The following is a 27,620-nucleotide window of genomic DNA, read 5'->3' on the forward strand; positions in this document are numbered from 1 at the left end:
GTGGTTATACTGAACAAGTTCTCTGTCCTGTTGCTTCACGCGCTTTCTGTTGCCGTCTGCAATACCCTCCCCCATGTAGCTACCTTCTCCTTGAACTACCTCAGAAGCTAGGGCCAGAATTAGATTTTCCAGGAACCCTTCCCAGACCCCTCTGATTAGGGCCTCCTGTGATTAACTCGGCCTCTCTGCATAGGACACAAGCAGTGTGCCGTGATTTCATCTTGCCTATCTCTCCCGCAGTCTGTGTCACAACCATCTTTTTATCCTCCTTGCCAAGTATGGAGCCTGTCACACAGCAAGCCTCAGGAAGTGCTTGCTGAAAGAACTAATGTTAGAAGTAGCACCACAGGGCCATGCGAGCCCCTGGAACAAAACAGCAAAGAAGACATTTCTGAGGCTTCTATATCAGGGAATAGAGAGCCTTCGTGGTTTGCCATGGGCAGGCAGGGCCATCTTTGAGCTGTAACGATGAGACAAAAGCTGCTTGGCCAGCCCCGCTTCTTAGCTTACCGAGCAACTGGCGTGCACGACACGGAAAGCCGAAGCCAGAAAAACGACACTTCCCGTCATGCCTCAGGGCACTGCTGCGGGTTTCCCCTCTGCGTCACCGCCTCTTCCCCACGGAAGTGAAAGGAGCACTTCCGGGTTCGGCAAGAACCTGGAGCCGGCGCCCTTACCTCGGCTCTGTAGGGGCTTGTTCCGAAGCTCCGCCTTCTCTCCGCTCTTTCTAGAAACCCAGCTTTGCTCTTGGCGGTGCCGGACAGGTATTTCCTGGCCGCTGCGGGTACCCGTGGGACAGTCCGTTGCACTGAAGCGGTGAGTCCTTTGCTCTGAGGAGGCTCGGAAGCTCCCGCCGGGAGCAGGAAAGCCAGTTCCCGGAGTCGCGGACCCGGCGCTGACCTTCCTTCGCTCTTTTCCCTTTCCGATTGCAGCGTCCCAGACGCGTGTGTTAGACCCCCATGGCGGATACGGCCCCGAACGGCCCCCGAGGGGCGGGCGCAGTGGTAAGTGACCGGGCAGGGCCGCGTGGCTTGATTTGCAAGTTAGGAATGAGCAGGAAGTGTTGGAAGTCGGGTCCGAGGCGTTGCAGAGGCGCCTTGCTTTCAGGACTGGGATTACTGGTGCGGGTGGGGGTGGGGAGAGGGCCCATCGTGAGCGAAGACGTTAGAGGGAGCTACAGGTTTCTGTTTCTGAAGCGACACCAGGCCGGCCTGGAGCAGGTGGCGCTCACCTGCATGCCCACCTGTATGCCGCGGAGATTGGGTCTTCTTGCTTCTTCCCACCCCTCGGTCCCTGTCCTGTGTCCTAAGGTTGAAGATGCCACCTGAGGTCGAGGCGTGACACACGCCTTGTTCCGCACACGCGTGTTGGCCCAGAACCGTTGTGCCCGTTTTTAAGCAGAAAGAGGGGAGCGGTCGTTCTCTTTTCCTTTCGTCGTTTTACGAAGAGAAATGTTACTATGCTTTTGTAACTTTTTTATTTTTAAAATGCAGGCCTGCTGCTTACTAGTTTCTTGTAACAGAAGCATAATTGTTCTCTGATTTTAAACACTAAGTATGTGAACTGAGCCGAGTGACTTTTTTCTTTTCAGACATTTGCAACGTCTGTTTATATGCACACTTTTTCTTTTTTTCTTCCCTTAATTTTGCTGAACCATTTGAGAGTTGCTTACATCATGATCATTAACCCATAAGTACTTCAGTATTCTTCTACGTGACCACAGTGCAGTTATCACAGCAATTTTTGCAGTTAAATTGGGGAAATTTAACGTTGATACGTGTTATCAACCTAATACACAATTTATATTCAGATTTCCTCAGTTGTCCTTTAAAGCTTCTTCCTCCTTATCTAGACTCAATCAGGAAGTGTGCATTGTGTTTCCTGGCCTTTGGTCCCTTTTAGTCTGGAACAGTTTCCTTGTCCTCCCATTTTTGTCTTTCGAGAGTTGAGACCTGTTGTTTTGCAGAACGCTTCTCAAATTGGAGTTGTCTGATTCCCACCCCCCCTCCCCCTACAGATGACTAGATCCAGGTTAAACATTTTGGTAGGAATATTAAATAAGTGATATTCCGTTCTTCTCAGGGCATTATATATATTAGGAAACATTTTATGTTGATTTATCTCATCATTGGAGATAAGTTTGATCGTTTGGTTAAGGTGGTGTCCACCAGAGTTTCTGTTGTAAAGATAACTTGTTTCCCTTTATAAATAAAAAGTGTTCTATGTCATGATACTTTAAGATTGTGTGAATAATTTTTCACCTCAATAGTTTTTTCACCCAAAGATGCATTATATTTTTTGCCTGAATTATTTGTAACATGGTCAGTCAGTTCACTCTTAAAATGTAAACCAATACGCTTTTTTAAACCTTTTTTAAATTGTGTAGTAAAATGCACATGCATAAAAGTGTACAAGATGAAATGCACAGTTTAGTGATTTATCACCAAATGAACACCGTAAACAAATAGGTTTTAAAGAAAATGTTCTAAAATTAAATTTCAAACTATCACGTAGAATCTGAATATTTGTAGAGAAACTGAGCACTGTAAGCTGGATTCATCCTTCCTTCATCACCACTACTGGTGATCATTTAAATTTAGAAGAGTAACAGTAGTAGGATTGGGTAGAATAAAGTGGAGGCATATATCTGAAATTACCTGCATACTGTTAGAAAGCATGCAATAAAATTAAATAAAAAGCATCCTTGAATTTTAAAAGATACTTGCATTTTTCCCCAAAACTTTTTTTATATCTTCTTTCAAATGATAAATAAGTTAGATTGCTTTGAGCAGTGTTTAAGACTCCAGGTTAAGACCAATTAGTGAGATTTGAAATCCTTTTCATGGAAACACTGTTTATAAAACATTAAATAGAATACAAAATACCAAAATTTATCACACATAGTAAAGATAAATATTGTTTTTGTGAGATTTTTGTTTATTTTATATACTCACATATGTCTGTATTGGGTCTTGATGTATAAATTGTGTAGGTTCTATCAAAAAATGTAAAAGCCACTTTAGAATTTGAATACACAATACAGTTTGAATGAGAAAACTGATTTTAAGTTATTGCATTCGTGATGATGGACACATCTGTTGGCAAAATGAAGCAAAAGAAAAGATAGAATGAGGAAAAAATGGAGAAGAAAGTGATATATGGAAGTTTAATCCAGGGCCGCAGAAACCAGGCTAAGACTTGTCAGGGAGCTTCAAGAGGATGAAGAAAGTCATAAAATCGGAGGTGAGAATAATGACACAATGTCACGTGCCATTAACACCTGACAGCCATATTTTGAGCCCCTACAGTATGCCAGGCTTTTGTGTACGTTGGCAAATCATCCAGAGGCTAAGTGACTATTACCATGGTTTTACATTTCTCCTTTGTAAGGTTGATATAGTCCAAATTGGCTTTGTGTGATGCCTTTTTACTCAGACCTGAGACTTGCCTGTTTGAATTTGAGATTTTTTTCTAAGAATAGGCATTATGGTTCTCTTGAGAGCAATTAATTCTTATTTAATGTTCTTTTAAAGTAGGTGAAGCCAGTATTACAAGTGTTGAAGGAATACAGACAATTGTAGTTAAATTTTTCTTGCCTAATTAGTCTTTTTTTTTTAATGTCAACTGGTATTTTTCTGTTAAGTACTTCCTATGCTTTCCATATCGAAACTATAAGGAGGGGACTTCCCTGGTGGCTCAGTGGTTCAGAATCTGCCTGCCAGCGCAGGGGACACAGGTTCGAGCTCTGGCGCTGGAAGATCCCACATGCCGCGGAGCAACTAAGCCTGTGTGCCACAACTACTGAGCCTGCGCTCTAGAGCCCACGAGCCACAACTACTGAGCCCACGTGCCACAACTACTGAAGCCTGTGCACCTAGAGCCCATGCTTCACAGCAACGAAGCCACCACAAACAAACAAACTTATAAAAAAAAAAAAACTATAGGGAGTTTGGCTTTGTTACTGAGCATATACATGAAACAGTTGCCCTAAGAGTTTACACTTAATGATCTTAAAAAAACAATTGCTACAGGGGCATTGAGACATTTTGAATAGGAATAAAACTACATAATATTCATCCTTAAAAACATAATTTGCAAGCTTAATTTACTACAGTATTTTTCTTTTTACATTCAGCAATTCTTGATGGCCAATAAACTGGACACGGCAATGTGGCTTTCTCGCTTGTTCACAGTTTACTGCTCTGCTTTGTTTGTTCTGCCTCTTCTTGGGTATGTATTATACATGTTTCTGCCTTTGGTATTCACTTGTTCACTTTTTCTGGAATACCTTTTAGGTGTCATACTTGTTAAACTGCAAGGGGTTCAGGGACAACTAAGACACAGGTCTCATCCTTAAGGCACTAATATTCTAGTAATACCAACTGGAGGTATATTTTATATCATGTGCTTTGTGAAAAGTAACATCACATTGAAAATTGAGAGAAAATGGATGTGGGGATGAGATAAGTTCATGGTTTTTTTGCATTTTTGATTGTTAAAAGGAAGAATGACTGCTTTATAAAATTCAGTTGGGTATTGTACATCAACTATGCTTCAATAGAAATAAATAAAAATTCAGTTGGGTATATATATAAAGTGATGCTTCTAAAAAGGTATAGTAGGGTCAAGCAATTTTTTTTTCTATTGAGAAGTAATAAATTTAGGTATTGTGCAATTATGATGCAATTCACAAAGGAGGAAGAGACACAGTAGTTGTTTACATCTCATGATAACCTCTCCCCTGGTAATTTGCAGGTTGCATGAAGCAGCAAGCTTTTACCAACGTGCTTTGCTGGCAAATGCTCTGACTAGTGCTCTGAGACTGCACCAAAGATTACCACACTTCCAGTTAAGCAGAGCATTCCTGGCCCAGGCTTTGTTAGAGGACAGCTGCCACTACCTGTTGTATTCACTCATCTTTGTCAATTCCTACCCTGTTACAAGTATCCTTTTGTACCTTTTTGACAGTGAAATTGCCTACTGAGTGTATAGGAGATCTCTTCTTATTATTTTTTGCTACAGGAAGGATTCAGCAATGAGGGTGTTCCGTGAAGCCTGGGTTGGTTGGTTTGTTGGTGCTTCATTTGAATGAAGATACATTAAGTGTAAGAATTTCTGACTCTGCAATGTGAAGTCCAAATTTTGAAGAGCTGATTGGGAATTTTAAACTTTGTATCTTTGATCTTGCCTCTTGTAAGCTTCTTTATTAGCAATGGGTATTTTAAAATTCAGATTCAAAGCACAAGCCTATGGAGGACTTATTTTAATATATGTTTCTTTCATTTAATTCACACATTCTTTGGGAAAATGCCCAGATGCCTTGCCTTAAGAAAAGAGAAGTCATCAGCTCTTTCTTTCAACTCCCAGTGAGCTAGAAACAAATGGAAATTAATCAAGAAATAACTTACTTAAGCTGAGAATGGGATAATTAATAAAATAAATAGAAATTAGTATTTGCTATGGATAGAGTAGAATATAAGGACACATGGATACTCTCTGGAGCCAATGAGAATTAAATAACTCATTTGGAATTTGTATGTTTATACATTTCAAAAATATGTTGTGGGATAAAAGTAGGTATTCTTAAAAAGGAGGGGAAGGGATTCTGCAGTTTGGTATGTTTGGGAAGCAATAGGTTAAACATTGTTAAATAGACTTCTTTACTGTAGGACCTTTGATATGGTAGTGTGCATTGTGAGACATAAGAGTTATCAGTGTTCCCTAAACTTAATCATTTTAATAGGTTGTCCACCCCCCACCCCTGCCTCCCTATGAATCATCCCTCAGGGGAGTATTCTGTACTTTCAAAAGTACTGTTCTTAAGTGTTCTTGAATAATTATGATACAACTGTACATAATGGAAAGCACAATAAAATATATCTCTAACACTAAATACTGCCTATTTAGATAATATTTTCTATGTTCATGAAGTATCAAATTTTAAATAGATTGTTTATAAGTTTTAAGGAAAAGAGAATAGGAGGAAAGTGACATTTTTTTGAGCACCTATTTTGCCAGTATATACAGACTTGACATACTTAATCCTTGCAACACTCTGAAAAAAATTATGGTGAGCATTATATTATTGATAAGGCTACTGAGGCTCAAAGAGTTTAAAGTAACTTGCCTGGCATCACATTGGCAAGTGAGTAGTAATGTAGGTAAAACTCACTAGGTAATTGTTGTACTACAACTGTAAATGATAAGCACATTTGTTTGGCATATCATCGGGTTGACCTGCTTTTGTCAGCCACATTCATTGAGGTCCTTTATAATCACCAATATTAAAATTCTTGCTTTTCTGAGATATAATGGGAAATTATATAGAGGTTCATATTTCTGCCCTTATTAGCTTAAAATTTCTTTGAAAAGAAAAACAAATGATAGAAGCTGTGTTTTCTAGATAATTAATGTAGAGCAAATTGAATACATCAATACTGACCTCTGGGACAGTTTTATTGAGTGAATCCTGAGACTGTGCCAAATGACTCATGACAGTGAAGACAACCTCTCTGCCTTGTCTATCCAATTAGTTATTTGCTAGGCCATCTCTAGGGAATGTTGGAGATTAAGGATTTAATGTTCTTTAAATTCTTACAGGGAGGGGAGCGGGGAGTATGCAGTGGGAATAACATAAACTATTAATTGGCAAGAAATACTAATCTGATTGCTAAAATAGTTGGGTATTATGTTAATAAAGGTGATCCCAAAGTCATGTTGTGATCTTTGCTCTTAGAAAGGTATTGTATTGTCCTTTTTCTATTGTACACTCTTCACCCCTTGTGTTTTCTAAATAGTTTAAATGTAACAATGAATGCTAAGGTTATGAATCTCTTATCAAGGATTTGTGAACTATAGAATGTTAGAGATGTAAGACTCATTAGAAATCCCTAGGTTTGATCGCTGCAAATTCATATGACAGAAGATGGAACTTGGCCTAGGGAAATGAAGTTAGTGTCAGAGCCAAGAGTGCAACCCAGATATCTTGACTCTGAATTAAGGATTCTGTTAAAAGTGTAAAACTCTGTGTGTGTGTGTGTATGATCTCTACTCAGGAGATTGGCATTTTACTTAAATTTTATGAATGGCACAGAAGAATTATTGAGGATATTAATCGGAGAACATTTATATTAGAGAGTTAGGATTTTTATAATACTTGGCTATAGGTCATTGTTTACTAGCCACCTGGAACTTAGGAACCTTTGGGTCTTAAATGATGAGTTGTGGTTATAATGAATTTGATACTCAGGTTATGCTGTAGTGGTCATTTCCCTCACACCAAGCTTTCAGTTGGTGTAGAAAAATATAATGGTTTATTTCTTAGAAATTGCTACTATTTTAGGACAAGTATTTTTGCCCTTCATAATTAACTGTCTATATCATTTCATGGAAATAACTTGGACAAGTGGGGTTTTTTTGTTATCAACCTAGCAGAAATTGGTGTAAAGTCTTTTGAGCAATTTCCATTTTTCAGAAAGCTGAATGAAAATTGTATATTTTATCTATGACATAAAGCCAAACAGTGAAACTCAAATATAAGGATTCTTTGCTCACATCTGTAATTAAACTGATGAGACTCTCAGTTGACTATATACAAAACCAAATATACACTGTCTTTTTTATTTGTACAAATTGAGAACACATTAACTGTAAAAGCTTGATTGGAACAGTATCTCAAAATAATGGGGTCCTTGTAGGAAAGAAAGAATTGAACATCTTTAGTTGAGGAAAATTTGAGAACTACTCTTTAAACCACCACTCTATACTCTTTCCTAAGCAACTGAGTTGATGAAAGCAGTACAAAAGACTATTTTGGTATCTGAAGGCTAAGTTATTCTGTCCAGGATGACCATTGTAGGGTTAAAAGCTGTATTACTTAACGCTTTGAGATGGCCTAGATTTCAACTTAATTTAGCCAATGTTCGCAATATTTTATCCAATAGGAATAGGTGAAAAAGCTTTTTTCACTATTCATAAAAAGAACTATGAGGTTTAAAAAATGCAAGTTGACTTTCTTCTTTACAGATTAAAAAAACCTTCATTTTATAAAGTGTATCAGTAGACCAAAAGCCATCACTGAACTCATTTTAGCAGATGCCATTTTAGATCTGTATATTTGAACATAATACATAGCCTGTTTTGCAGAGTGCTTGATGAATTTTTAATGTTTTCCTTAATTATTTTCTTCAGTGAGTATTTTCCCAGTCTTGCTATTTTCTTTACTTCATGCTGCCACATACACGAAAAAGGTCCTTGATGTAAGTAAAATTGTGCTGGCTTTGTTTTTTGTTTTTGACTCCTGGATTTACAGATAGTTAACACAAATTTGAGTTTTAAGACATTTGGGCATTTGTCACAAAAAGGTCCTGTATTCCGTACAAACTTGCTCTAAATTCATGATTTGAAAGTTTTGGTATTTTTTACTGTTTAAGTTTCGATAAAATAGTACATTTTGTAGATAAGGGGTTGTATTCAAGTTTACCCCCCAGTTCCTGGAGTAATTTCTGAAGTTTGAAATAGATCTTTTTATTTAAAAAAAAATCATATATTTTTGATTTGATAAGTTGTCAGAGATCTCTTGTTCTGTCAGTAATTTTAACATACCGTGTGTGTAGAGTGTACCAAATTTCTTTTACACTGACGTTCAGAACTGCTACTTTCCTAGAATTTTTTTCTTATTACTGGGTTGGATCATTAAGCCTAATAACTGCAGTGTGCCAGGCAGATTGACTGCATGTGCACTGAAATTTGAATTAAAATATCCAGAATTGTGCCTTGTGTTGGCCGCCTTATTTATCCCTATAGTTCTTGGATCACAGCAGTAATTGGACTCTGTAATTTCTACCTTTAATCAACTAAGGAGTCACAGATACTTTAACTGTATTTCTGGGTAGCCAGGTTTTGTTATGGTTGGAGAGAAATAACCACCACTTTTCTTGAAATAAGGAAGATAAAGTGTCTATGAATGAAAAGGACTTTTATTGAAGTTGTTTCTCTATTTAACTCTACAAATATAGAAAATACAATAAAGCAGGAAAATACGTTAACTGTTGTCCCTAAATAATTTGTACATTTTTATATCATCATTTTCAAATAATTGTCTTTTGGTTGTATTGGATATGCAATTTATCTAAAGAAAGAAAATAATTGAGTGATCGAAAATGCTTTTGTTATTTCTAATGTTTGTTTTCTTATGTTTTAGGCAAAGGGTTCAAATAGTTTACCTCTGCTGAGATCTCTCTTGGATAAATTAAGCACTAATCAACAGAATATTCTGAAATTCATTGCTTGTAATGAAATATTCTTGATGCCTGCTACAGTTTTTATGCTTTTTAGGTAAGAATAAAAATATACTTATTTTAGGAGGCTGGTGTCTAAGTGAACATAATAAATGTATCAACTCAAATTTTATCCTGCTTACATCTGTTGAAGTGCATACTGAGATTCAGAGCTTAAGATGGATTTTAGCAATCATCTTTTCAGATGATAGTAGAGAACCTGAGAGTATAGTAAACTCCTGTAGTTTACTATGATAAACCTAGGCATTTGTCTTCTTTATTATTCCTTGTGATTTATCATTTAACAATTTGAAAATTAATTTCAGAATAACTACTTTTGAAAGAATCTTAGGAAGGCTAGTTTAGTCCATTCTAACATTATTGAGATGATTTTTCCCATACTAGAGAAAAATCTGAAAAATTAAGGTCTGGTATTATTAGTTGCTTACTACCACCTCCATATTTTGTTCGTATGTTAATTATAGAAGGAATGCATGAATAAAGAAAGCCTTCCTTTTATTTTTCTTTTTTTTTTTTTTTGTGGTACGCGGGCCTCTCACCGTTGGGGCCTCTCCCGTTGCGGAGCACAGGCTCCGGACACGCAGGCTCCTTTTAAAAATAGAACTTTAGGATAGTATTGACCTACCTATATTCTTGCATTTAAGTTTTAAAACCACATTTCTGCCCAGATTATTGCTTTTTCAATTTTCAGTTTCTCAAATAATAGGACGTTACAAATAAAAGCTAAAATACCATTTGACTGTGAATCCTAGTTGGGTTCTGTCCTCTCCTTCCCAGAGTTAAAGAGTTTGATATGGGTACATGTATGTAGTTCTTTTAAAGTACTTACACAGATGGATAGAAAATATATATTATTATTTTATGGGTACGGGGCTTTGTTTAGTTTTTTGGGTTTTTTTTTTTTTTGCGGTACGCGGGCCTCTCACTGTTGTGGCCTCTCCCGTTGCGGAGCACAGGCTCCGGACGCGCAGGTCCTGCGGCCATGGCTCACGGGCCCAGCCGCTCCGTGGCATGTGGGATCCTCCCAGACCGGGGCACGAACCCGTGTCCCCTGCATCGGCAGGCGGACTCTCAACCGCTGCACCACCAGGGAAGCCCTTTTGGGTTTTTTTTAATAAATTTATTTTATTTTTGGCTGCATTGGGTCTTCGTTGCTGCGCGCAGGCTTCCTCTAGTTGAGGCGAGCGGGGGCTACTCTTCGTTGCGGTGTGCTGGCTTCTCATTGCAGTGGCTTCTTTTGTTGCAGAGCACGGGCTCTAGGTGTGCAGGCTTCAGTAGTTGCAGCACGTGGGCTCAGTAGTTGTGGCACACAGGCTTAGTTGCTCCGTGGCATGTGGGATCTTCCTGGATCAGGGCTCAAACCCATGTCCCCTGCATTGGCAGGTGGATTCTTAAGCACTGCGCCACCTGGGAAGTCCCTTTGTTTAGTTTTTATTTTATATCAAAGGCATCAGTTGTCTGCATCTTGCTTTTTTTGTTCATACAGTATGTTTTCATGACCTATTTATATGACATTCATATTTCTGGTTTGTTTCACTTAATGGCTGTACAGTGTTCCATCATATTATTATGCTATATTTTATTACCCATTCCCCTGTTGATGGCCATTTGTTTCCAGATTTTTACTTTTCCAAATGTTGATGCAGTAAACATTTTTTTTACCTGTCTGCTTATACTTTTGTGCGAGTCTGTACTTTTGCTGAGTGTAAGCTAGGTGCATTTTATATTTAATAGACCATACCAAATTGTCTTCTAATAGGTCTGTATTACCTGTTTTCCATAATCTCATTAATTTGTAACAAACTTGTTTTTGTCTATGAAATATTTCATTTTAATGTTCATTGCCTTGGTTAACTAGTAAGGTTTTTATATACCTGACAGTTACTCCTTTCTTTAGCATTCTTTCTTTAAGCTGGTAATAGAGTTTTCTAGATTTCCTCATAAATGCATCTGTACCATTCTTATAAATAACATCTTTCTCTGAAAACTCCAGGATCACCACATGTTGCTTAAGTTGTGGGGTTCAAAACTAGATAATATACTCTAAATAGGGTCCTGGAATGATACAATGGGAAGACTTCTTATTGGGTGTTTGGGAGCTGGATTCTAGTTGATTTGACCACTAACTTAGCCTTCTGGGCCTTGATTTTCTACACTTAAAAAATTAGTAGTAGTTGAAATAAGTAATTGCCAAAACTCCTTCTAGTTGTAACGTACCATGAATGTTGGGTATAGAATTTGATGCAACTGTATTTGTCGATTATTCCACTCTGAAATTTTCACCCTAGAAGTTAGTTCATCTCTTTTTTGTGATCCTGATGATACACGTAAACATTTTAATTGGTAAAAGGAACCTTTTGCCCTCTTACTTTCTTGCTCATTTTTCTTTTTCTTGGGTCATCTGGTCTTGAGTCACATGAGGTTCTGTGATTTGTTTCATGTACCTGGGTGAAAGAAAATGTAGCTACCAAAACGAACTCTTTATGTGGAGGTAATTGGTGACTATATCTGAAACCGCCACATTCTGGTTAATAAACAAAATAATTTGTTCTCCTTTTAGGTAAGCTTAAGAGAATTATAATGAAATGCTGAGATGCCAGGCACACTTAAACAAAAACCTCATTTTTGGGACTTCCCTGGTGGTGCAGTGGTTAAGACTCTGCCTGCCAATGCAGGGGACACAGGTTCGATCCCTGGTGTGGGAAGATCCCACGGGCCGTGGAGCAGCTAAGCCCGTGCGCCACAGCTACTGAGCCTGCACTCTAGAGCCCGTGAGCCACAACTTAAAAGCCCACACACCACAACAAAGAGTAGCCCCGCTCGCTGCAACTACAGAAAGCCTGTGCGCAGCAGTGAAGACCCAACACAGCCCTCCCCCACAAAAAAAAAAGCCTCATTTTTGGAACTGCAGTGAATTTTTTGTTGGAGCACCAAGTTTTGACTATACTGGTATATTAAGTCAATTGTGCTACTTAATCTTTTATTTAAACACTTACTATGTACAAGTTGATTTTAATTTTTAAGATTGTAAAGGAAATGAGAATTTACCAAAAATATTTAAATAGGGGAATCACTTTGTTATTCTAAAAAATTAAAATTAAGTAATAAAGTTTTATTCAATCCCTAATAAGAAAAGCTATTCATGTTTCAAGTGTGTCACTTGACTACAACGCAAACTGTAAAATTAAAAACAATTTTAAGTCATTATTCCTTAAATGCTACCTTTCATGGTAGAAACACAGTCTGATATTAGAAGGCTTTATTAAGTTAAACTTGTAGCAGTAATGCATAAAGCTCTGTATTTAAAAGTGAACATTCTATGAGTTTTCTTATACATGTAGTGTATGAGTTTATCTTACATATACACACACACATGTGCAAAGACAAGTAAAAGGATGATCGTTGTAGTTTTATTCATTAGTAGAGAGCTTGTTACATAATAGTACATGCATAAGATGGAATATTTGAAGCTGTGAAAAGAATGAGGTAATTTATGTGTTGTGATAGGGGATGATCTCCAAGATATAATAAGTTTAAAAGTGGTTGAGAACTGTGTAGGGTATTCCCCATTTATATTTTGGGGTGTGTGTGTTTAAAGACATGTATATTTCTTTCTGCCTCAGTTTCTTCATCTTTAAAATCAGAATGATAATACCACTTCCCTCCTAGAGTTAAATGGATTCAGTGCATTACAAAATGAGCACTGTGTGTTAGTCATTATATACACTTGTTTATGTAAATTTCTGGAAGGATGCTATGACTTTGAGGAAGGAACTAACTTGGCTCATGGAAAATTTGTTTTTCATTGAATATTCTTTTCTACTTAACGTTTTCTGTAATATGTGAATTTCTCAATTTAAAGAGTTAAAGTTTTATATGATTTATTGGGGAAGGTGGATATTACATTTAGTTATAAGTTTGTAATCATGTAAACTTTTATTATGACAGTAATATCACATAGTTTAGGGAAAAAAAGGCTGAAAAAGGGAATTCCCTGGCGGTCCAGTGGTTGGGACTCCACGCTTCCACTGCAGGGGCCCAGGTTTGATCCCTGGTTGGGGAACTAAGATCCCGCAAGTCTCATGGTGTGGCCAGAAATAAAAAAGGGGTGGGGGGTGAGGGGTGGGACTAAAAAAATTAACCTGAAAAACAAACCATATTTAGCATCTTAGTGCATTTATTCCCCCAAAAAGTTTTAAAATATAGTTGTAGCAATATGTATAGCTTTATATTCTGCTTTCTTCAGAGTTACTGTGTAGTTTTCATAGTCAAGATTTTAAGTAGTTGCATACCAAGTCCATGAAACATATGATTTACTTAGCCCTGCTACCTAACTATGCATGTTAGTTTGTTGCTGCATTTTATCTGTAGTTATTTTAGTGAATATCTTAAGATAGTTTTTCCTAGGAAAGTATTCCAGACTTAGAATTTCATAAACATATATATGACTGTTGAGGTATTGTCATTGTTTTTTAAACGAAGAAAAATAGTGTAGGCTATGTAAATTTACTAGTGACCCTGTGTGGTTTTATTAGTTTTCTTATTTGCTTATATAAAATAAATTACTTTTCGTTTTAAATATTTTATAAAGTTTTAAAACTTTATTATCAGTTATTAGTGGTAATTGTTGAAGCATTTATTTAATACTTGCTGGTTTATTTAAAAGCTTTTAAAAATTTAAAAAAGTAATACCTACATAAATACATGAATAACTTGGATTTAGATATGATAGATAATACTGTGACCATTTGGTGAATGAAGACACACACATTCTCCAATTAAATTGCCTTTAAATTTTGAGAGTATACATATGAATTGATGATGTGTATTTATTGCCCTTGTATTTGTTTATTTCAGTGGTCAAGGAAGTTTGCTCCAGCCTTTTATATACTATAGATTCCTTACTCTTCGATACTCCTCTCGAAGAAATCCCTATTGTCGGTAAGCTGGTGACTAGTTTAAACCTGTTTTATTTATTAAGAGTATTGTGAAATACAGTATTTGTAACTTTTAAGAGTTGTTTAACTTTTATATTAGAATTTATAAGCAAGCAGTGTTTTTGTGAATTTAAGTTTTGGCCTTAGAACTACCTAGGATTGATGAGGAGGTGGTTGTACTTCTTTTCAGACACTGAGACTAGACTTTTCTTGACCACTTCTAAAACAGTGCTAAAGCTTAAGGAGTTTTAAAATGTGTAGGACATAAGTCCCACTCTCAAGGCACTTTCCTAGTTGAAGAAACAAAAAACACATGTCAAATAATAAGAAAGGAAGCAGTAGTTTAGGATATGGTATTCACGTGTCAATCTATGATGAATTGTCATGTTTATTCTACTATATCAGTACTATAGTCCACAACAGGGGAGAGATCATTGAGCCAGAAGAGAGAAGAGCCCAGGAAAGTTTCACAAAATAGAGATTTTAATTTGTTCTAGAAGGATTAAAGCCTTTGAATAGACAGAATAAGGAAAAGCATTTTAGGTAGGAAAACAGAACAAGTTCAGAGGCAAGAAGACAAAAGCAGAGTTTAAGGGGCATTGAGTAGACCTATTTGACTATAAGGGAAATTCTGAATGGTGAGTGCTTGGAGCAAAGATTTAAAAGGTATATTGGAGCCATATCATAAAACTTCTTGAGTTTCAGGGTAAGAAGTTTAGAACTTACTTTTTGGATGTATAGGAATGATGGTTTTGACAGGATCATAATAGTTTTCTGATAGCCTGTGCAGAATTGTTTTGAGTGGAAAAATGAAGCAGAGAAATATTTTAGTAAATTATCATAATATTGAGGAACGGAGGCTTAAATTAATGTACAATAAATTGTGCCTTCTGATCTCAAAAATTAGAAGAAAACAAAAATGAATAGCTTTTCTTTTTTTAAAAATATATTTATTTATTTATTTTGGTGGGCTTTTCATCATGGTGGCTTCTCTTGCAGAGCACGGGCTCTAGGCGCGTGGGCTCAATAGTTGTGGCTCACAGGCTCTAGAGCGCGTGCTCAGTAGTTGTGGTACACGGGCTTAGTTGCTCTGCCGCATGTGGGATCTTCCCGGACCAGGGCTCAAATCCATGTCCCCTGCATTGGCAGGCAGATTCTTTAAACACTGTGCCACCAGGGAAGTCCCTGAATAGCTGTTTTTAATGGCTTCTTAAATATGTTACTCAGGTACTAATGTTAACATAGTTTTTGTTTTCACGTTTAAAATAAATTCATCATGTAGTAGAATTCAGCCAGAAATCCAGTGAGTGTGTTAGCATGATCTCTATTATATTTTCACAAGCAAAGTAAAAACTGAATTTGAATGCTGGTCCATCATTTGCCAGGTCCATCATTATGACTTCAGGCGAGTTACTTAAATTTTAATTTCTTCACTGACAGAGAGAAAAACCTCCTTCTGGAGGTGAAATGAAGTAGTGTTTTTAAAAGTGCTTAGATTCTATTAGGTTCTTAATAGTTTATTTTCCTTTTTTTATGCTTCTTATTCTCCTTTGAAGGGGTTTTTATGTTCTCACAGACAATGTCTTTTTCACAGTACTTCCTAAAATAGAGCTTATTTTCTTTAGACATAGGTTCTTAATGACTTCTTGGTAAAAAATAAACCTTTAATTTTACTTGCTTCCATGAGTTTTTCCCTTTTGCTTTCTGGTTCTTGTATTCATTTTAGACATCATATTCTGGTTCCCTACCCTGGCATCCAGTTTTCATCAGTAGATTTGTTTTTCTCTGCTTCTTTATATCCTCTTCTTCTCTACTCCTGTTTTCTCCACATATCCTTAAATCATATCATTACCTATAAAAATGTAGAAGTATTCAGTGGAATAGAAAAGAAAGGATAGCAGTGCTATAAGATAACACAAATATGTGCTAATAAACATCTCGCATTAGTACACATTTTAATCAAAACAGTGGAAAGGTAATGAAAAATATTTGGGCTTATAAATATTGATAAGCAGGCTATAAACTACATTTTCTACACTATACTTTTTTTTTGTTAAGGGTTATGAGACAGTCTATATAGCCAGTTTGTACCATGTTCACTTATCATGATATTTATTCTCAAGTTAGTCATATGAGTCCTTTGTTCATGTCTAGTGTAGATTGTGCAGAGCTGTGCTAATAGAACAGCCACCAGCCACATTTGACCATTTAAATTTAAATTAATTAAAATTCATAAAATTTAAAACTCAGTTCCTGAGTCAACACTAACCATATTGTTAAGTGCTCAGAAGCCATGCGTGGCTGATGGCCGCTGCATTGGACAAACAGACATTTTCATCACCACTGAAAGTGCTGTTGTTTATGCCAGGGATAGAACCATGAATACGAGAACGAGGCATGCCTCATCGGTAACCTGAAGGGGTTTAACTAGAGTGTTTTCAGGATGCCCTCTAACTTGATTCATTAGCGTCATTTATTCTGAAGACAGTGATTGTGTGTTGATGATAACAAGTTTAATGTGGGATTGAAATACCTGCTTTCTAGGGACTTAGAGCTGAGTGAATTAGATAGCTACATAAGTCAGTATGATGATGAAGGTGCTGTGAAGGCACACAGTGCAGAGGGAGACAGATGAGAATTCACGGAGGAGGTGGTAATAGAAGGCCAAGCCTTTTGAAGTCTGAGTTCTGGCATGTGGGTGCCTGAATGCGCTTGGCATGCCAGTAGTTGTCACTTGAGTTGAGGAGGTATATAGGGAAGTAGTGAAGATCTGTGCCCAGAAAGGGAGACAGGAACTAGATCATGTGGAAGGGTTTGGACTTTATTCTAAGGTAGGAAGAGCATTTGAAGTTTGTAATGTGGAGGGGTTGAGAACACGATAAGGTCTGATTTAGAAATACGATTCCAGAAGATGGATTTCAGGCTCACCAAAAGGACAAAAAGACCAATTTGGAAACTGTTAGAGAAGTCCAGAGCCTGAACTAATTCAGTGGTAAAAAAGGGATAAATTTGAAAGCTATTTAGGAGGGTTGGAACTTGGGGCTTAGGGAAGAAGAATAATATAAAGAAGACCTCCAGGTTTCTGGCCTGGGAACCTTGGAGAGTCATGAGTAATGCGGCTGTCACAAAGGTAGGAGATACAAGAAGAAGGTCAGGTTTTTAGATAAATGTGCATCTTTCCAAATTTCCTTCCTGTTTTTGTGTGAGAGTGTATTACATCCTTTTAAAAAACAGATTATTGCCTTCTCCTAACCATAAAAATAACACAGAGCATACAAAAAGGTAGAAGTTGTATCTTTATGTAGGATGAGTCAGCACATAAAAATATGAACAGCCAAAATTATCCTTCATGATTCTTTAAAGCACTTATAAATTACAGTACAGTATACATGATTTTGTGTCTGCTAACCTGTACAATATGTGTGATGTGTGTGTGATTACAGTATGTAATAAAGAGTACTTCGTAGGCAAGTGGCACAGTTAAGGCAAAGTCGTGATCCACAGCCAGCCTAGGCTCAAAACAGGCAGCGTAACATGGGCATCGTGGCAGAGAGTGGTAGGAGATGAAGCAGGAAAATTCAACTGAGACAAGATTGCAGAAGGCACGGGATGTTGAGGAGGTGGGATTTAGTCTGAAGGCAAACAAGAGCTTATTTGATCAATGGAATGATCCAGTTGGGAGGTAACATTTATTGAGCATCTTCCGTGTTGTCTCATTTAAACTTCACTGTGACTCCAATAAGTACGTAGCCCCATTTTTCAGATGAGGAAAGCTCTAAGAGGCAGTACGTTCTTTTAAGGAAATAGTAGGTGGGATTGCTCATATTATATAATTTTCACTTTCTTGGTCTCTTTTTTAGAACTAGTTGAATTTGCCTAAGTCAAATATGAAAATTATGTGACTCAACTGTAAAGAAGATACAGATCATCCCTAATCTCAGCCCTCAGAGAGAGCCATTTATTAAATGCTTTTGTTAAATGATTTTTTTCCCCGAGAAAGGAAACAGGTGATTTGGGGAATTTTATTTTGTATGTTCCCTACAGTGCATCCTGGTTACTTTTACTTCAAATTCTTTAATGGCTGTGGGAAAGTCCTTCATTAGCATTTGCTCTTGCGTTACGTTGCTTTTTCATTGGGTTCCTGAAAGAAAACTGTTTTATGTTGCAGGACCTTGTTTAATGAACTGAGGATTGTTGTTGAACATCTAATAATGAAACCTGCTTGCCCACTGTTTGTGAGAAGACTTTGTCTCCAGAGCATTGCCTTTATAAGCAGACTGGCACCAACAGTTGCATAGTTTAACATCCAGCTAAGTTATATATAATATAAATACGCATTGTTAGCTGCTGTTACTTCTGCTATGGATGGTTAATTCCAGGTGTAAAACTGACCTCAATGCAATTTACATAATTTACATAAATGCATCTCGAAAGAAAAATGATCATTTTCCTGGCATGTTAAATCAAGCCTTTTAAACACTTTCTGAGAAACTTTATTGTAATGTATTGTTAATAGTTAGGGAAGTTTGAATCTTGTGATAAATGTATCAAAAATTCTTTAGATGCTGCTGTGCCTTTATCATGAAGTACATTTATTTCTCTGGTAAAAATAGCTCTAAAATGTGTTTTCATCTAATTGGTAACCTGAATTTATATCTGGCATGAGTTCATTATAGTAACATTAACATGTAAATTCAGTATATTTTGAGACAGTATTCTTTTGCCATTCAGTAATTTTGGTTGATGATTTTAACAAAAACACTTCCCACTGTATTTAATTTCAAATTGCTTTTAAATTGATTTTGTGCTGCTTTGTTAGGACAGATTTATTTTAGATGTACGATTATAATAGGAATTCTATATGTATCTTATACTATGACCTTCCAAAATTTTATTTTCATAATTATTTCTGTGGCTTTGAATATTTTTTTTTAAAAAGGCCCAACTGAAAGCTTGTTAACCAATTGGGTAAATATTTGTGGTCACCTAAGCGTTTTACATCAGAGAGCAATACAGTAGTCGGACAGTTTTCCTTTCACAGACCCATTGAGTAACATTTCTCAAATAGGAAATCCTTCTTTTAGAAATGTGGATACATAGGTTTTAGTATTACTGTAGTTTATACAATTACTTAGATCAGATTCTTGACTGTGAGTTTTCTCGGTTTCTTAGGCTTGATTTTCATAGACAGTTGCAGCAATTCAGATGCCTTTTGAAAGGAATGTAACTGAAGATTGAGCGCATGATTAAACTTTGTATCTGTTCTGAAATAATAACGAAGATTATACATACTTACCCATCAAATCTGACTTAAAAGGTTAAATAGAAAGATTTATAGGAAAGGTTATTGCCTGGGAATGGAGGCAGGGGAGGAATTGTGGGGGAAATAGTACACGTTTCGGTGGTATAACGCACAGCTGTATTTGGGGGGGTTGGATGTATTATGCAACTGTGATTTGAGTTGTATAATATGTTAAATGTGTTCGTTGAGCTTCCATTAACTCCTTTTTAAAATTCATTCTGATCTTTATTGTTGCATGATTGGAAATGTTTAAAACCTTGCAAAATGTAAATACAGAGTAATGTAACGGTTTTTTGTGACCAGTTTTCTTCTATGTGCATGTAACTTGGATTTCTCCAGTATACTCTGACTTATCAGTAACATCAGTTTTCTTTTTCAACTTTTTGATCTATAGAAATGTGATACCTACTTGATAGCTCAACTGTCACCAGCTACTTTTGTAATTTTGTAATATTTATCTACTAAGTTAGAGAAGCCTCGTAGTATACAGCTGATTGTAGGGGTGGGGCAGTCTCACTATCACTATCTGATGGTTTTAAAAACTAAACTTTCTAGAGCAATAAAGTAATTATAAGGTTAAGTAAACAATATATTATTGATTTCTAATGACGTTTTTAAAAATTTGAATTGTATCAAGAAATTTTGGCAGCTGAAGGCATACTTTTAAGTTACTAGGTGTTTTTGTTTGCTTTTACAATTTTTTTTAATCTTGAGATAATTTTAGATTTGTAGAAGAGTTGTAAAAAATAGTAAAGAGAGTTCCTATATACCCTTTACTCAGCTTCTTGTGTTAACAGCGTCCATAACTATACAACATTTATTAAAACTAAGAAATTAACCCTGGAGCAATGCTATTAACTATTAAGGTACAGAACTTATTCACATTTCACCAGTTTTTCCATTTATTAATTTTCTTTTTGTGTGCTCTTGTTTCTACCATGATGATGTTTCTTCGAATGATCTATAAGTATGCCTCTGTTTTTAGTTTTTCCTCTTTATGTTGAAAATTACTATTGGTCAAAAGGATTTTCCTAAAGGAAATAATTCATGTTTAACAAAAAGAATATAACATTAATACTATTACAATTTAAAACCCTCTGTGCTTCAAAAGTCAATGCTTTTATCACATAATGGAGTTATATTTCTGATATGCTCATGTTCTTTAAAGGAAGGCTTGATTTATAAACAAAATACTACTAAACTCATGAAAAAATAAATCTTACAATTTGAGCATTACTAGATGTTTAGTTAGCATGAACATGTAGTTAGGAATTTTGCAGTATGAATACATACAACTAGCTAATTTGACATCTGAAATTATAGGGTAACTTGCATATCTATCAAATTAAAATTAAGGAAATAGAGTATATAGAATGAATGTACTAGGAGAAGTTATAGCTGCATAGGTGAATTTATTTTTACTTACAGGTTTAAAAAAAAGTTGATTTAACATCCAGAATATTCTTTAGGAAGTGGTATAATGCTGCTGTTCTTCTAGTACTTTTAGATATTAAACCTTCTTGGACAGGTGGAACAAAATCTACTTTATTTCTAACAAAGATTCTATATTCCATTTGTATACTTGATTCCTCATGAATTTTAACTATTTAACATCAGTCTAAAGAGAAATTTCATAAATAACAATTAGTATTTAAATTATCTTGGCGTAAAATTCACGAAGGTAGATGCTCCTAGAAGAAGTAAGCAAGAAAAAAAGCTAACCTTTTTTTCCCCCCCGGAACGCCAGCCCCTCACTGCTGCGGCCTCTCCCGTTGCGGAGCACAGGCTCCGGACGCGCAGGCCCGGCGGCCACGGCTCACTGGACCCAGCCGCTCTGCGGCATGTGGGATCCTCCTGGACCGGGGCACGAACCCACATCCCCTGCATCGGCAGGCGGCCTCTCAACCACTGCATCACCAGGGAAGCCCAAAAGCTAACCTTTTTAAAAAAAAAAAAAATGAATTTAGTTATTTAGGAACCTCCCTTACGGGGAAAATCAAGGCATGCTTAACATTAAACCAGAAGTTGTGAAGGATTTATGGTCTGTTATATAACTAAGAATTGTAAAGCTATCAAAATACTTCTTTTCCTCCCCAAAATCAGGATCAAAAGTCAGTTTAGGTTTGTGAGTTTAGGACATGAATATTATTCATCCGAAAAAGGAAAATAAGTGTGTATATAATGCTACGAGCAGAACTGAAGAGTTTTTGTTCTTTTTAAGTTTGAGATAAGAATAAAATTAATTTTGAGGGATTGTGGTAAAAATCCTTATCTAATGCTAAGGAATCTGTTTTAATTAATATAGTTCTGAAGCTCCCATCCACCCATCTACCCAAATCCCCTTTTGATCTGCTACCCTCAATGCAGACACCCATATTGAGACTGATTTTTATTCTGTAATGAAAACCTCAAGGGAGAAAGTAACCACAGTTATGCTTATGAGCAGTAGGTGGCACTCTTTCCTCAAGTAGTCCTCAGCTGTTTTATGGGCCATGTTGGAAGGTTAAATGCCACTAAATCCTGAGTCAGCATAAAACTAAGGACCTGAATTCCATGACTCTTTAATATGTAATTATTCAGTATTCAGTAAATATTTAGTAAGCATTTACTATGAGTACATTTTAAAAATATTGAAATGTTCAAAAGCTGGAAGAAGTACCCTGTTAATATCTGCTTCCTAGGTAAATAGTAGAATAGGCCACAATTATTGGTGTTATTCAGATCATGGTCTCTCTGCGTTTTTTTGTTTTCATAAGTGCCTAAATTACCTAAACACATCAATTATAAAATTGCTCTTTCTCCTTCATTTCAGGTATGTAGAAAAATGCTACTTAAAATTTGTTCATGGTCATTTTGTAGGTGTACAAGGTGTAACTAGTTCCATCTCTTAAAATTTAGACTTTTCACAATAATACAAAAGCATATTGAAATTTTTGGATATTAGGAAGGGTACCTAGATTTGTAAATTCAGTTTGAGTTGCAGAGACAACTATTGATAGTTTCACTTATCATCTCGTTGGAATTTCTCTAGAGTTAAGAGAATTCTACATAGGTTATATGATAGTGTAGCTCAACAGATAATATACCAAAGGCATATACGTTTTATAAATCCAGGAGTTATTTCCAGAGATTGTTGTAATGAGCAGGCCTGTTATAATATTCTGGATGGAAAGTTGTGACTGGATCTGATACTAAGGATAAGAAAGGAGCTGCTAAAAGTTTGGGAGGTTTCCTGGTAGTAATTACTCTATGACGTGTTTATCTTCAGAGGTGGTATTTGGGAGGGTTCTTAGAAAGGAACACATCCCTGTGTGAGGGATTAACTATAGAGTAGTCTCTCTCCTGTTGTGCAGCGCAAATAGGAAAACTGACCTGCACTGAATTTGAGTTGATGTGACAAGAGATAAAGTACAGTATTTTTTTAGTCTAAAACAGATTCTTTTTCTTAGAAAATGATAGAGAAAAATTATTATTGGGTATCTTTGCTGGAATCTAAAAATTAGCTCACATTCCAGAGGAAGGAAAGGCCCAAGAATCATTTCACCTTTTCCATCATAGTTTTCCCGAGCTACTTTTTTGATATGCTCAGTACTTTTAAACTAACCATTTTTTTTCTTGGTTCATGACAGTTTAGTTCCAACCTAGACTATTTTCTTTTGTAACTTTAAAATAAGACAAATGCTTTTGATACGAATTTTTGCTTGCGTATGTACCTGTAAGTTGAGACCAAATGGGCAAAGTCTTGGGCAGATAACATTTGTGATATGTATATATTGAAACAAATGTAAAAGGGTCACAAGGATTAGAAAGAGAGTCATAAAAAACTGCTTGATATATAAATGCATTACTTCTGGTTCTCTATATAACGGGATATATTGAACTAAAAAATCTGTATACACAGTATGTCAGCATTTCTTAGTAACTTCTTTTGAATCCATTTTTAATATCTAATATTATACAGGTTGGGGAGTTACATACTCTTCAGGCCAATACTATCCAGACTGTATAAATTTATAAAATAAATTGAAAAATTCATCATTCCCCTGTATTCAAGATCAAAGCACATAAATGCTAATGTAGGGCTCAGAGGGGACATAATATTGCTCCTGAATATTTGAGAAAATGTGAACTCCTTTCAAGAAAATCTAATAAACATAATAATCCTAGCCTGCTGACACTTAGGAAAAAGGACCTCATTCACTCTTTCTTTTATGCAGTGATTTACTGGTCCCTACTGATTCTCAAATTGAATCACCATACTAAATTATCTGTGCTGGTACCTGTGAAAGTAAGCCGTGGGATCCATATTTGTTTTGTGTTCTGCTTAAATCAGCAAGAATGATAAATTTGATGGTGTGAAATTGGAAGTGTCAAGGGCTTTCTTTGGTGATTGAGCAAAATAATGTCTCCACTTGTAATTTATTGTGACCCTTTTTCACTGTATTTGTTTTGTATATCTAATATTTATTTCAATACAAATTAAATTGTTGTTCCCTCATCTGTATTGTTATATCTAAGATTTTATTGATGTAAAAATCAAATTGCATAATAAAAAAAATTTTCTCTGGATTTAAGCTGATTTGAAAATGTTATGTTGCAAAAAAACATTTAGAATTTAGCTTTCCATTGCTCTTCCTTGCCTTATTGTTAGAATAAGGTGAATTTGAACTTCTTTTTTTGTCTTCAGCTCATCACAAACAATAGAACTGGTGTAATTTTGTGATCTAGTATGAAACTGGAAAAAAAAATGTGGGCTAAGGTGAAACTGGAAAGAAAAGAAAAATTGTAGTGCATCTCTCGGCTGTTCACTTGCTTGCTCTCCTGTACTTGTTTGTCTAGTGAAATTTACAGCCTAGTGGATGAGTTATTTGTAACCCTAAAATGATTCACAATACACAGTATATTCAGAGTCATAAATCAACACAGGATAACATAGAGGAATATATTTCCCTTCCAGATGTTTAGAGCTGGCAGATATTTTGTGTGGCAATTTTAATAACTGGTACTAAGCAAAACACTGAAGAAGCAAGTTAAATCCTTGTCCACTTAGAGATTGTAGTCTAAGAGGCATTATGGAAATCAGTTGTATAAAGGCAATTTTGAGAGGTGAATAAATATTGAATTCGTAAATGAGTTGTCCTTGTAAGGGGAAAAATGTTTGATAGCTCAATAAATTGAGTGTTAGAATTGATTTCCTAAAGATTCAGTGGTATAGGCTCTTAGGAACATATATTGTTAATTCATAATGCTCTTTCCCTGAGCATATGGGGATATTTGAAGCTGTTTAGGAAATAATTCTGAGCTTTGGGGAGGGAAAGGTCATGTCATTCCCTAAGCCTGGTTGAATGGAGTGACTCCTCAAGGAAGCAGTCAGCCATTGCTTATCGGGGAAGGAGAGTTTCGAAAGCAGAAAAAAGGAGGAGCAGTCAAGAAACAATAGTGCAGCTGTGGGGCAGGGTCCTGGTTCCTCCTTAAGGAATATAACAATATCTTTGAGTTCTGTAGGAACTATGGCCCCCACTTGGGTGGAGAATGGTAACTTAAGGCCGAGCACAAGATTCCTTGAACACGGCTCTGTTACCTCACCATAGACCAATCAGAAGAAAGTGCACACGGGAAGTCAGATCCCTCTTCCCCAAATGATTCTCCCTTAAAAAACTTTCATAGTCAAGCAGAATCTTCAAAGTTGATTTTTGGATACCAGTCCATCTTCTCCCCAGATTGCTTCCTGAATAAAGCAACTTTTCCTTTCCAACCAGCACTCTCATCTCTTGAGTATTGGCATTCCAGCGGCGAGCAGCAGAACCTGAGTTCGGTAACACCACCACCTTCCTCCTGGGAGAAGAAGCTGGAGATTGAGTTAATAATTGATCATGCCTATATAATGAAGCCTCCATGAAAATCCCTGAACTGTGGGCTTTGGAGAGCTGCCAGACTGGTGAACATACCCGTGCTGGGAGGGTGGCGCAACCCAAATCCATGGGGACAGAACCTCCTACACTTGGAACCCTTCTGGACTTCCATGATGTCTCTTCATCTAGCTGTTCATCCACATCCTTTATTATATGATAAACGTAAACACATTTCCCTGAGTTCTGTGAGCTGTTCTAGCAAAGTATTAAACCTGAGGTGGTGATTGTGGGAATGCTGAATTATAGTCAGCCAGTCAGAAGAGTAGGTGACAACCTGGGACTTGCAATTGGCGTCTGAAGTGGGGACAGCACCATGAGCCTGAGCCCGTAACTTGTGGGATCAGATGGATGGTGTCAGACTGAACTGAACTGTACGACACCCAGTTGGTGTCTGCAGAATATCGCAGCATTGCTTGGTGTAGGAAACCCCACACATCTGGCATCTTAAGTATTATGAGTGTGAGTAAAGGAAGAAGTAGTGTTTGTTTTCCTTTCAGTGGACACAGTTAAGTAATGGCATAGGTAAATAACATATCCAGAGTACAATACGAAAGAATGAGGAGGCTCTGTGATGTACGGATGTGGAAAAATCTTTAAGATATAAGATTAAGAGAGAAGCAGATGTATAGTTGCATGTCTGTGTATAGATTTGTTGCCTACCCTGGGGACTAAGGTGAGGGTAATTTCATTACTATTTTATAAATCATGAATTTTCCATCATGCATTATACTACTGATGTATACATTATAGGCAAATAAAATTTAATAAAAATAATATAAACATTAAAAAAAAAGTTGTCAGCCAAGATCCCCGAGAGTTATGAGTCTAAACAGGCAATTTGTCAACAAAGGTTTGGTTTTTTTTAAACTTCTTATGGTGAGTTTTGAACATACATAAAAATAGAATAGTATGATGAACTTCCATATTATTATCACCCAGCCCTCATTAAATCCTCCACCATGGCTACCCCAGTCTACTTTCACCTCTATTTACTTTTTCTTCTAGTTTAAATAATTCACAGTATTCTATACCACTAAGTAAAAATTACATTGTGTTTCTAAAAGATAAGGATCCTGGGACTTCCCTGGTGGCACAGTGGTTGGGAATCTGCCTGCCAATGCAGGGGACACGGGTTCGAGCCCTGGTCCGGGAAAGATCCCACATGCCACGGAGCAACTGAGCCTGTGTGCCACAACTACTGAGCCTGTGCTCTGGAGCCCGTGAGCCACAACTCCTGAGCCCATGTGCCACAACTACTGAAGCCCACGAGCCTAGAGCCTGTGCTTCGCAACAAGAGAAGCCACCGCAATGAGAAGCCCGCGCACCGCAACGAAGAGTAGCCCCAGCTCGCTGCAACTAGAGAAAGCCTGTGCGCAGCAACGAAGACCCAACACAGCCAAAAATAAATAAATTTATTTTTAAAAAATAAAAGATAAGGATCCTTTTGAAGATCAGTATTAAAAAATTAACAGTAACATAGGTCTTTTAGATTGGGTGTCTAGAAGTGATTGACTAACAGCAACGCTCTGACGTGAAAAAGGCTTAACACAATTTTATAACAATAAGCATAACATAAGGGAAAGGGAAAATTCTAGTGTTTTTCAGTAAAAGGAAGACTTTTTCCCCTGTGTTGCTGCCCTCAGAGAAAGACACAGAAACCACCACCCTGTAGGGAAAGAGGTAGGGAAGATTTTGCCTTCCCACTTCACTTTCTCCCTCCGAAAGGAGGTAGTGTGTCCAAGGATTTTTTTCCTTGAAAACATGGTGAGTGTGGGACTTCGGCAGTCTTACTGGAAACAGAGAGGGGTTAGGTCATTGCTTCAAAGGAAGGGAGTGCTGTTAACCAAAGATGGAGATAAATAACATTAGAACCATTGTTCTTATTAAATTACCTTTAAAACTATAGATATTTCCAAATAATTAAATAGTGGAATTCAGGTCAATTTATTCCCAATTTTTAAAAAATGATAGCCTTTAAAAAGAAAACAGTAGTTTATAGTATTTTTTTCATTTAAATTATTTAAATTTGGAGCTCTACAATTATTTATTCCTAGACTTCCAAGAGTAATAGGCCATTTCATTTAAGTAACAAACTACAAACCCTCAAGACAAAGAAATGAAACTTGCAGTGATCCAGAATAAAATGGGTATCATTTTTTGTCATTAACTC

General features: G+C 36.6%; 1 protein-coding gene across 2 annotated transcripts; it reads left to right on the forward strand.

Moving 5' to 3' along the window:
* Positions 1-595: 595 nt before the first annotated feature.
* TMEM33 (transmembrane protein 33) lies at positions 596-24,101 on the forward strand. 2 transcript variants are annotated; one of them, XM_079920060.1, is made up of 8 exons: positions 596-764; positions 933-1,004; positions 4,136-4,230; positions 4,756-4,943; positions 8,191-8,258; positions 9,203-9,336; positions 14,157-14,240; positions 18,405-24,101. In XM_079920060.1, the coding sequence occupies exons 2-8, from the start codon at positions 960-962 to the stop codon at positions 18,532-18,534; spliced, it is 744 nt and encodes a 247-aa protein (XP_079776186.1). In that variant the 5' UTR covers positions 596-764; positions 933-959; the 3' UTR covers positions 18,535-24,101. The 2 variants fall into 2 exon arrangements, with proteins under 2 accessions (XP_079776186.1, XP_079776185.1); XM_079920059.1 differs by having other exon boundaries at positions 599-816.
* Positions 24,102-27,620: the final 3,519 nt, after the last annotated feature.

Source organism: Stenella coeruleoalba, assembly GCF_951394435.1.
Source record: "Stenella coeruleoalba genome assembly, chromosome: 4".
Lineage (NCBI taxonomy): Eukaryota > Metazoa > Chordata > Mammalia > Artiodactyla > Delphinidae > Stenella > Stenella coeruleoalba.

Bases quoted from the DNA above. Each gene is read 5' to 3' on its own strand.
- TMEM33 (XM_079920060.1), top strand. From the start codon at position 960: ATGGCGGATACGGCCCCGAACGGCCCCCGAGGGGCGGGCGCAGTG. The intron at 9,337-14,156 runs GTAAGAATAAAA...TGTTTATTTCAG, and splicing joins ACAGTTTTTATGCTTTTTAG to TGGTCAAGGAAGTTTGCTCC. The intron at 14,241-18,404 runs GTAAGCTGGTGA...TTTATGTTGCAG, and splicing joins CGAAGAAATCCCTATTGTCG to GACCTTGTTTAATGAACTGA.